General features: G+C 35.9%; 1 protein-coding gene across 2 annotated transcripts in view; it reads left to right on the forward strand.

Annotated features, from left to right (window-relative positions):
• KIAA1958 (KIAA1958 ortholog) overlaps positions 1 to 12486 on the forward strand; it is a 176486-nt gene that overhangs the window by 111232 nt on the left and 52768 nt on the right. The window contains exon 3 of one of the 2 annotated variants that reach the window (XM_012768924.3): positions 7837 to 7920. The exons of the other annotated variant lie outside the window; for it this stretch is intronic. Within the exon in view, the coding sequence (XP_012624378.1) occupies positions 7837 to 7920 (84 nt within the window). The remainder of the gene's footprint in view (positions 1 to 7836; positions 7921 to 12486) is intronic. 2 annotated transcript variants of the gene reach the window in all.

Consider the following 12486-nt stretch of genomic DNA (forward strand, 5'->3'; position numbering starts at 1 on the left):
CTACATTTATAATAAAAACAACAGCTACACAAAATACCGAAGAATAAATAAATCTAACAAAAACTCTTCAAGATCTCTTAAAAAGGCCTGGTGCGGTGGCTCACGCCTGTAATCCTAGCACTCTGGGAGGCCGAGGTGGGCGAACTGCTCGAGGTCAGGAGTTTGAAACCAGCCTGAGCAAGAGTGAGACCCCATCTCTACTATAAATATAAATTAATTGGCCAACTAAGATATATATAGAAAAAATTAGCTGAGCATGGTGGCGCATGCCTGTAGTCTCAGCTGCTCGGGAGCCTGAGGCAGTAGGATCGCTTGAGCCCAGGAGTTTGAGGTTGCTGTAAGCTAGGCTGATGCCCTGGCACTCAGTCTAGCTGGGGCAACAAAGCGAGACTCTGTCTCAAAAAAAAAAAAAAGATCTCTTTTAAAAAGAAAAGGAAATCAAAATACAATTTAGAAGCTGGGTGCTGTGGCATGCACCTGTATTCCCAGCTATTCAGGAGGCTGAGGCAGGAGGATCACTTGAGCCCAGGAGTTTGAGTCCAGCCATAGCAAGACCCTGTCTCTGGAAAAAAAAATATTTAGATATATGATAAAAGATATGGAAAATGGGCAACAGCAATAAATCTAGTCTAATAGAGGAAGATTCTCTACCATAAATGTGTCAGTTTTCCCTAAATTTAGTATACATTTAATTTTATCAATGTTAATACTAACAGGATTTTAGTTTTGAAACTATAAGAGCTAATTCTAAAGCTTATTGTTATATAAAAGTTTAAAAATATCCTGGAATGTCTGGAAAAAAGAGAGGAAGGAAGGGATTGAATAGGCCTATCAGTTATTAAACAAATTATTGTGATACTTTATTTTAAATGATAGTATACTTTGTACTAATAAGGATGCTATTTAATGGAAGAGAATTAAAGATTCAGGATAGACCCATATAAATATAGAAACCTAGGATGTGATAAAGATGCCATATCATATAAGTGATGAAAAAATAAATTGTTCAGTAGGTAGTGTCAGGACAATTCGGTGGCTGTTGAGAAAAATATCAAATTGATGCTATCTTATTCTTTACACAAAAGTTAATTCAGATTATTAAATATTAAAAATGAATATTTTAGAAGAAAACAGAAGAATTGTTTTATGGTTTCATAGTGAGGAAAATTCTCCAAGTATAGCACAAAATATAGAAAATATTTTTTTATTTTTATTTTTTTTGAGACAGAGTCTCACTTTGTTGCCCAGGCTAGAGTGAGTGCCGTGGCGTCAGCCTGGCTCACAGCAACCTCAAACTCCGGGGCTCAGCGATCCTACTGCCTCAGCCTCCCGAGTAGTTGGGACTACAGGCATGCGCCACCATGCCTGGCTAATTTTTTGTATATATATTTTTAGTTGGTCAATTAATTTATTTCTATTTTTGGTAGAGACGGGGTCTCGCTCAGGCTGGTTTCGAACTCCTGACCTTGAGCAATCCGCCCGCCTCAGCCTCCCAAAGTGCTAGGATTACAGGCGTGAGCCACCACGCCCGGCTAGAAAATATTTTTTTAAAAGATAAATCCAATCCCATAAACATAAGAGTTATAAATATAAAAAGCAAACTAAAAGTTTAGAGAAAAAATACCACTATATATACCAAAGAACTAAGTATAATATATAAAATATAATAATAAGGCTAAGTAAATATATAAATAATATTAAGAATTAAGACTAAACATAAATGTAAATATTCCTAAATACACCTACACTTCCTATAAATCAATATAAAAAAGAAAATGGGCAGAGGACAAAAAGAATTCACAGAAAAATGAGAAAATTCAGGGAGCTAATCAGTATTTGAAAAAAAAATGTTAAATCTCACTTAGAAATGCAAAATAAATAAAACCATAATATGTTTTGTCAATTAGATAAGCAAAGATTAAAAAGTTTGATAATATGCTGGGTGAGGTAGATCACATCTATAATCCTAGCTACTTGGCAGACTGAGGCAGGAGAATTGGTTGATGCCAGGAGTTTGAGACCAACCTGGGCAACATCGCAAGATCCTGTGTCTAAAAAAATTATCCAGTGTGGTGGTGCATGCCTCTAGTCCCAGTTACTAGGGAGGCTGAGGTGGGAGGATTGCTTAAGCCTAAGAGTTGGAGGCTGTAATGATGCTACTACACTCTCGCTGGAACAACAGATCAAGACCCTGTCTCAAAAAAAAAAAAAGGAAATTCTTTGCTAATACATTATATCTGGTCTGGGAGGGTGTGATTAAACCAGAACTGTTATACTTTATCATGGGAATATAAATTGGTACAGCATAGTGCAGGGCAAAAGCAATATAGCAGTTTTACTTTGGAAATGCATTCTGTATGTATACTTGCCCATGCTTCAGAAATGTCATGTATACAAGGATACCTATTGTAGCATTGTTTGTAATAGCAGCAGGATGGAAATAATGTAAATGTCCATCCACAGGGAATTAGGGAACTGGAAAAATGTATTATGGTATATCCATATAAAATATAATGCACCTATTAGAAAGATTGAGGCAACTGTATATGTAATGATGTGGCACTATCTCTAATACTTAGTTAATGACAAAAAGCAGAGTGTAAAATAGGGTATATAGTATATTCCTATACCCATTTTGAAAGGAAAAGAATTTAAAGAATAAGTATCATGCATAGAATATCCCAGAAATTATACCAAATCAATTGGTAACATTGGTTGCCATGAAGAGGGAAACTTGGTGACAAAGTGATGGGAAGGGAAGGTGACTTAACTTTCACTCTATACCCATTTTGTAGCTTTTAGATACTTTACCATGTGTGCTTATATTGCCTATTCAAATTTTATTAATTAAAATCAAATGGGTCATGATACAAATTGAAAAAAAATAATCTTAATTTATATCTCAGAACATATAGGTAGATGTTCTAGTGGATTGCAGATCAAAATGTGAAAATTAATTTTAGGTGGATCGTAGATTGAAATGTGAAAAGTAAAACAGTAAAGCTTTTGGAAGAAATGGAAGATTTTCCATGACCTTGGAATAAGCAAGATTTTTTTTTAACAGAACACAAAGCATGGATCATAAAAGAAAAAAATAATTGGATAAATTGGACTGTATTAAGATTAGGAACTCTTGTTCATTAAAAGACACCATTAAGAAAGTGAAAAGGCAAGCCACAGGCTGGGAGAAGATTTTTGCAATACATTTATCTGACAAAGACTTATATCCAGAATATGTTAAAACCTCCTACAAACAATAAGAAAAGACAAATAGTCCAATAGAAAAGTGGGCAAAATATTGAACAGACACTTCACAAAAGAAGTTATCCATATGGCCAATAAACATGAAGAGGTATTCAACATCATTAGTCATCAGGGAAATGAAAATGAAAACCACACTACAGTACTACTACATGCCCAACAGGATGGCTAAAATAAGAAAGATTAACAGTATTTAGTGTTGCTGAAGATACAGAGCACCTTTTCCTATCGTGGGAAAATTAAATTGATACAACCACTTTGGAAAATTGTTGTCAGTATGTATTAAGGCTGAACGTATGATTTCCTATGACCTGACAAGTCCACTCCTAAATATACACCCAACAGAAATGCATGCACATGATCACCAAAGACAACTACCAGAATGTTCATAGTAGTTTTATTGGAAATAGCCAAAAACTGAAAACTAATAGAATGCAGTATCCAATAGAATGGAAAAACAAATTATGATATATTCACCCAATGGAATGTTACAGAGCAATGAGAATAAATTATCTACAAATATACAACAATATGGATGAAACTCACAAACATGGTATTGAGCAAAAGAAGCCAGATACAAAAGAGTTTACCTTCTAAGAGTCCATTCATATGTATTACTATAATAGGCCAAAGAAAACTATGATGTTTCAAGTCAGGGTAGCGGTTTTTCTTGGTGAGAGGGAATGACTGGAAGAAGAGACATGAGGAAGGCTTCTGGGGTGCTTGTGATAGTCTTTTTGCTGATCTCGGGTACACAAGCGTATTCAGTTTATGAAAACTAATCGCATGCTCTTAATGACTAGTCTATTTCATTGTATGTATGTTACAGCTAATAAAAAGTTTTTAAAAGGAATGGATCAGAAAATTTTCTAAAAATAGAGATAAATGCAAGATAATTATAATAGTTCTGTATTTTATTGTCAATCTTCTCTGGTCTTATTTGATTTTGTTATTAGCTGAAAAAGTTATTACTTTAAAATATTTCTGTCCCCTTATTCATGTAAAATAAATGAGGGTGTCTTTACCCTTCCAACCTCCTCTTGTGGCACATTCTAAGCTATTCGGAAAGGATATGACAGTGGGACATTTCCATTTAGTTTTATTTCCCTGCAGATGGAATGGCTGATTCTTAACTAAGATTGAGGCCCAGTGGAAAGGAGGGAAAGACTTAAAAACAAGGCTAGGCTGAGAATGAGTTTAAAAGATGTGAATTAGTCAGTTAATTTTGAATGTGTTAGCATGATGCTAAAAATGCGGAGGAGATCCAGAAGTAGGAGAACTGGCCATCTCACCCAGGGAACTGTTGCAGGTGATAACACCCAGGCCAGGACTCCAGATCCTTCCATGGTCATCTTCACCAGTTCTACTTACTGCACACTAACCAAGGCTGCTGAATTAAGCCCAACAGACTAAACTTTTTTGTTCACATGTCCCTTAAAGAACTTTGAAAAACCTCTATACCAATCATTCACTTTTGAATTAGCACCCAAAGGTTTTCAACATAAATTTCAATCAGTTTAGTTTTCCAAAAAGGAGGTAGAAAGTAGTGAATATTTTATAACATGAAGATGAGGTTTGACTGTAACTAGAATCAGTATTTCATGACATGATTTGATAAGTTATTAAATACCGTGTGAATAAAAAACACAATTATATGAAAGAAATGAATGCAATTTTAAGCTATTACTTTATCATGAAGTTCTTGATAGTCCTGCAGAATATTCCAGTTCTAGTTAAAAGAATCAACCTCAGTAACCTGTAATCCCTTCATACATCCTGAATTTAGGACACCCCAATTCAGGCCTAAATCCCTGTTTCTGATGGCAGATTTCGCCTCTATCAGAATATGCCTAAAACAGAGAAATTCTTAATACAGGAATTCCTAATATTCCTAAAACAGGAAATGCTGTGGGGTTGTTCACTGATTTATACGTTTTATTTGGCTCCTCGAAGTCTTTTACACCCCAGAGCATGTCCCATAGTAGATTTTGCAGTATGTGTGTCAGTCTTCATTTCAGACACGTACTATTAGGAAAGATTCCATGTGAAAGTTGAGGAGCGGGAAGATTTCCCCCTAAAGTTGTCTGTGAATGTTTATTTCTTAGAAAGTTTGTTTGAAGTTTGAAGACTGCTATGATAGATATTTGAACAAGTAGCCAAAATAAACATGTGCTGGCCCCTTTGGCTTTACATGTAAACAGTCAAGGAAGCCAACATGTAATTGAATGTAAAAGGTTACATTCAACCTGTGGCTTCTGTGTTTTTGATGGAAAGATACACATTTTTATTGTTGATATATAAGTAATTTCTACTGGAAGAAAATAGCATAACTGAAAGTTAAGTCTATTGAAGCATAAAATATGCTTTTGTATATTTGATTTTTGGAAATGTGATCTCTCAAAAATGGGCCTATAAAAATATCTAACTAATTTAGAGAATTTCATTTTATTTATAAAGTTATGTGGATTTTGGCAATTATATCTTTTTTTTTTTTTTTTTTTGAGACAGAATCTCGCTTTTTTGCGCAGGCTGGAGTGAGTGCTGTAGCGTCAGCCTAGCTCACAGCAATCCTTGAAGGACTCAAGCTTGAAGGGCTCAAGCAATCCTGCTGCCTCAGCCTCCCAAGTAGCTGAGACTGCAGGCATTCGCCACCATGCCCGGCTTATTTTTTTCTATATATATTAGTTGGCCAATTAATTTCTTTCTATTTATAGTAGAGACAGGGTCTCTTGCTCAGGCTGGTTTCAAACTCCTGACCTCGAGCAATCCGCCCACCTTGGCCTCCCAGAGTGCTAGGATTACAGGTGTGAGCCACCCGTGCCCGGCCTTGGCAATTATATCATAACAATTGTCATTTTATAATAACATGGTTATTCATAAATATGTATAATAATACAAAAAGTAGTATATGGTTTTTTGTTTTGTTTTGAGACAGACTCTTGCTCTGTCACCCAGGGAGTGCAGAGGAGTCATCATAGCTCACTGCAACCTCAAACTTCTGGGCTCAAGCAATCCTCCTGCTTCAGCCTCCCCACCAGCTGGGGCTATAACTGCATGCCACCACCCCCAGCTAATTTTTCTATTTGTAGTAGAGATGGGGGGTCGCTCAGGCTGGTCTCAAACTCCTGAGCTCAGGCAGTCCTCCTGCCTCGGCCTCCCAGAGTGCTAGGATTAGAAGCCTGAGCCACCGTGCCTAACCAAAAAGTGGTGTGCTTGTTGAATAAAATTCAGTTTATTAGAAATCTTATTTTAATTGCTGGATGTGAGCAACCTTACAAGTTAAAGTTTTCCTAAATAAGACAATTGGGATAAACAAAATACTTTTTACCTTATACTTTAAAATCAGAAATTACATTTTTTGTGTTAATCCCTGTGTTTGTCTCTCAGAAGTCAATAGGGTAGCCTACGTTTTTATTGTGCGATTTCATCTTTAGGGTTTCTCTTTTGAGTTTCACCCAGATCGTGTCTAACATAATAGTAGTGGTTTTTGACAAGATGTCTTTATTGTTAATGTTAAGATCCTAAATTTAAATTACATTTTATTGAAATGGAGCCATTTATATGATATAATTGAACTTAACCATTATAAAAAAAAATTGGTCAAAATAGAGTTGGATTTCTTGCCTAGTATACAGGCAAAATGTGCTCTCTCAAACTTCATCATGAGCACAGAGGTGCTGATTAAAATTGATATTTGTAGACCTGCCTCCTAGTCTGCATTTTGCTCGAGCATCTTAAGCAAATCTGAAGCAGAGTAAAGTGTGAGGACTGCTACTTAATCATGGATGATTAATACCAGAAAGAGGCACCTCAAGTCCTTGATGGCAGAATATAAATAGTAAATTAATAAAATAAAATGATGTATCCAGGAGACATAGCCACTTTCTTACATCTTGACTATAATAAACTAATTCATATTTAATTGTCTAGCCTTTATAGCCATGATGTTTTACCCTCCAAAATACCAAATACTTTTATCAGTTATTGCAAACTGCCCTGCAATTAAATACAGAATATTCACAAGCTGTGTTTACCTGAATTGCTCTATAAGAACAAGTATCTAATTAATTGCCATAAAAGATTTGTTTAGTCATTATTAGATAGATTTTTAGTTATGTGTTAAAATAACAAATATAGATAGTTTGAGTTTAATTCAACAAAATGGAACCAGTACAACCTCTGGTTTCACAAGTGAAGTTACTCAGAATGAGTTTGTCAGCATTAATGGGGCCCTTGCACACTGCCGTAGGATAAATAGCACATTTCTGTTCCACGTTTTTCCTAAAACAAAACCTGTCTCTACTCTCTTTCCACAAACCTTCATGCACTAAACTATGTTTCAATGATGTGAGAAGCTCATTTTGCTTGTAATGGGCCATATGCTTGTCTAGTGCATCATTTGTAAAACTGAAATTGGCTTAGATAGGTATGTAAATAACATTTATCAGTAATCTCTGTAAAACTGATTCCGTCTTTCCCTTGTCATAATAAAAGGAAACTTTATTTCAGAGTAGCAAGTACATTGTCTGAACTCATCAACACCCTCTCTATCCCTCCCCCCCCAATTTGTTGCAGACCAGGATGAAAGAGCAGCTGAGCTCAGCAGGGAGCAGAACGAGAAAACCATCCGGAGCACGCAGACCGCGCTCCGCAATTTCCGTGAGTTCCTCATCTCCAAGTACCCTTCTGAAACAAGAGAGATTTATGTCATCCCCTGCAAGGAATTGGATGCCTACCTTGCATCTTTCTTTGTTGATGCCAGGCAGAAGGATGGGTCTGAATACGAACCCAACAGCTTGGCCAATTACCAGTGTGGGCTTGAACGGTATCTAAAAGAACACAGGTATGGCTACAGCATCACCAGGGATAAGGAATTTAAGCGTTCCCAAGAGGCCCTGAAACAGAAGCAAATTGAACTCCGTTGCAAAGGAAAAGGAAATAAGCCACACAAGTCTATGAAGCTCACCTTTGCTGATGAGCTCATCCTGAGGAAAAGGGGACTGCTAAGCCGATATAATCCTGAGGGTTTGCTCAACCTAGTCTGGCTCAACAACACAAAAGCTTTTGGGCACTGCACAGGATTCCATGGATCTACCTTGAAATGGGGTGATATCCGGCTCCGGGTAACAGAAACAGGGCTGGAGTACTTGGAGTGGATGGGTCAGGACACAGGGGACCTGAATGCCAAAACCAAGAGAGGGGGGACAGACTCCCGTGTGTATGCCACCCAGCATGCCCCACAGACCTGCCCAGTACAGGACTATAAGGAGTATGCTCAGCGGCGGCCTCCTGCCATGCGCTACGAGGATGCCCCTTTCTACTTGTCCATCAAGCCAGTCGTGAACTTGGCGGCTCTGCATTGGTACAACTGCCAGGCCCTTGGCAAGAACAAGCTGGCCAAGATGGTGAAGACCATGTGTGAGAAGGGCAACATCCCGGGCAGGAAAACCAACTTCAGTGTGTATCAGAGCTGCAGCACCTTGTCCGAGGCCCAAAGCAATCAGCTGGTGCTTATCTGTAACAATCTGAGTCAGCAGGCTGCCCAGTCGGTGGCTGGGCACTCCAACAGCGGCAATTTCATCGTCTCCGCTTCCTATGACTCTTCCTCAGACACTGCTTGACCAGGTGGCTTGAGCAAGACCCCAATTTGGTTACTGTATCCAGAGAAACTGTGATGGATTACATACTGCTTCTCCTTCCCTTTCCTCTCCCCTCAGTGTTAATTAACTTTATAAAAATATAAATATATATTTTTCTTTTTACAAATAAGCCAATGGAGATAATTTAGTATGACTAACATAGTATTTATAGGCTTAAGACAAATGTACTTGTGGGTGATTAAATGTAATTACTGTTACAGACTTTACAAAACCATAGTGGTTCTCAGGCAACACAAAGTAGAGAAGGACTTCCGTTTTGTTTTTTTCTAAACTGTCAAAGAGGAAACAGAGTCATCCTCGACATTTGTGTCCTCAACTCCTGCTTTTCTGTCCCACCCCACCTCTCATTTTTAGTGTCCTTAATAAATGGCTTTATTTTTTTAATTTTAAAATTTTTATATCAATCAAGAGGAGACAACACTAACTTTACTGTTTATACAAAACTGTATTCAGCCAGATCCAGAGTATGAAAGTGTTGTATAAGCTTGACATCATCTATTTACATATTCTTTTTTTAACTTATTAGAATTTTAGCTACCGTGCCTCATTTTTTGTGTGTGAAAATCTAGATGTTTAGCTACCATCTTTTCTTTTTGGAAGAAGAGCGTTAGAAGGAGGGAATAAAGGTGCCATTCTTTTTGGAAGACATATAATTTTAAAATAATATGCAAAGTCTAATATCATGGCAAAAAGACTGTTACATAGCTCATTTTTTACTATTGTACTTGAGCCTGGATAGAATGTTTTTTTGTCCCTAAGAAATCAATGTAAATGAAGTTTGATTATCAGATTACAAGATATTTAAAACTACCAAAGCTTTGAAAATGTTCCCAAGTATTAAATTGAATATCAAGCATAAAAACAAGGTAGAGAATGGAAAAGTCTTTAAAAATCTAGAAGCAGTAGTCAAGATAACAAAAAAACTCATCCTCTTCAAAGTTCAAATCCCTGAATTATTTATTTATACACATTAAACTTCAGTCCCTTTTCCCTACGGGGTTACTTGACTCTAGTTGAGATCAAAGGAATATTGACACTCATTTTAGGTAACAATATTCTGTTACTAGATTTTGCTGAATTCTAAACATTCTTGAAAATGTGCAAGTTTATTCTGCATTGAATATAAATGCATTTATCTGTGATATCCTGCAATTATTATAATAATAATTTTGGTTAAGTATTTGTGGTGGTTTTTCCAAGGTCTTTGTTTTCAAGTCTTGAAGGCTGTGGTGAATATTAGTTAAGATACTTTAAAAATAACATAAATTTAGACATTAAAACCACAGTAAAGCTGAGCGAGGTTCCTACTTTATATAATCATTAACATACACAAACTCCAAACCTTTATTGGTTTGTTGGATATAGACATTCTATTGGGAGCTATTTGTCCTTCAAAGCAACCTTATAATTCACATTAGCTAGAAAGGTAGGTGGTATTTTATGTATTAATTTATTGTATAACCAGGATAAATTTCATTTTGATTGGTTTGTTAAATCGTCACTGAGCTGAGCTTGCCCATGGCTAGGCAGCTCTTTGCAGCACTAAGTCGTAAGCATATGAAGACCCATTCCTCTAAGCTCTGACTTTTCATTTGGCTCAGGAGTGGGAAGTCTGCCATGGACTTGTGTAGTGGAATTAACTTCATTTTCATAACTTTTCCTTCATAGAGAAGCATTCATTTATATATGCAGAAACAAGAAGAAAGATCAGAGGATGCCTTGCTTTATTTTCTTGTATTAATAATGATGATAACTGCCATTTTTGAGCCAGTACATGTGCTAGCACTGTGCTAAATGAATTACATGTATCACATATGTAAGGAATAATTACTAATTATAAAAAATTTAGAAAACGCAGATAAGGATAAAGAAAACAAAATATATACTCATCAATCTGTTAGCCAAAGATAACTACTGTTAACATTTTGGCAAATACTTCTTCAGACACATTACAGTACATACATATTTATTTCTATATACATTATGCTAATCCTTTCGGCAACTTTGAAAAGAAGGTGAGTTATCTCCATCTTATGGTGAGGTCGAGATAGGTCAGTTAGATTATAGCTAAGGAAATGGCAATCTGTCATCTCACTCCAGAATTTTTTCCAGTGGTTTGAGCCAGAGAGATGGAGATACAATATATTACCATCTCTGAAGGCTGTCTCATTAAAAGGAATGCTGGGTGATCTTTCATGATGGCACTGTGTCCTCTAGTTCCTCTCCCTCCCCCCAGACATTTTGAATCACAAAGCTTCTTTCTCCCAGTTCTCTTTCCAAAACCTTCCTGTTCTGTTTATTCTATAGCTGGTTCATAAGTGCACCAGCCAGCCTACTTCAAGGGAACTTTTTTTAAAAAATAAAGTTATTTATTGTGCATTCCTTTTTATTTTTTAAAAAAAGGTCTCTGTAAAACACTAAAAGTGTGATTGTGCATTATATTTTTTAATTGACATAGTTTCTAAATTCTTGATATGTTTTTGACAGTGGAGTAAGTTTGTCTTAGGGAGGAAGGGCAGTTAGTATGCACTGAGAAAGAACTAGAAAATTTTGAATCCGTATTTGTGTTTATTGAGGTACTGAAGTGAAAATCTCTCTTGCTTTAGCATATTGGGTTTTCATTTAGAAGAATACAATTAAATTGAGAATGTGAATTATTTTTTATTTATTTATGTTTTACTATGATAACTCAAACCAAATAGGAACACTGTGACATTTAGATTCAGAGAACTGTTTTTCTGATAAATGGCTTGGCAGAGCTATAGCCACGTTATAGTATCTGAGTTGATTAAAATATGAAAAATTTGCAACTACCTCTAAATTTTGTGTTTTTATCTAAACAATACTGAGAATATACCACTGCCAGATGCTTTTTTTAATTCTTTGGTATTTTAAATTAAAAAAAATTATGTTCACCCTGTGGCAGAGGTAGATGCCAAAATTGTATATGAGCAAAAATCGAATACTTCAGCAGGTGTTCACTACAATTGAATGTGCTACCTTTTCAGGCAATCCCATGGTTCAAATAAAACCATATTTGCAAAGTTTACACTTTAAGATCTTAACGGCATATAAGAAATTCTCCAGTGTCCCTCACGTGACTCTGGAAGTTTTGCACTGTTTATAACAAAAACACTGAACCCGTCTGTCAGCATTTGGATAACATAGCTATGTAATTTGATCTTTCTTCTGTATTTATGTAAGTGACTATCTATTGAAAACCATAGATATTAGCAATCATTTTTAAAAACTGTTTGAAAAAGAGATATTTAGGATATTTATCCAAGACAGCTTATTCTAAGATTCCATTTGTTATGGTTATTAGGGCTGCTCATAATATCATTCATAAATATATATCAGCCATTTAAGATATTTATTTTATGATTTTTTCCCTATGTTAAATTTTCCCTATTTTAAATCACTGCCTGATCTACAAAAGAATAGTCTGAAAATTTTCTAGCATAGATCAGGTCTGTTTGGTTTTTCAGTTAGATTATTGTTAGCTGAAACTTTCATAGCATTTACTAGAATAAGTTATATGGCTTATTTACCAGATGCCATGAAA

Source organism: Microcebus murinus, chromosome 12 (genome assembly GCF_040939455.1).
Source record: "Microcebus murinus isolate Inina chromosome 12, M.murinus_Inina_mat1.0, whole genome shotgun sequence".
In the NCBI taxonomy this organism is placed as follows: domain Eukaryota; kingdom Metazoa; phylum Chordata; class Mammalia; order Primates; family Cheirogaleidae; genus Microcebus; species Microcebus murinus.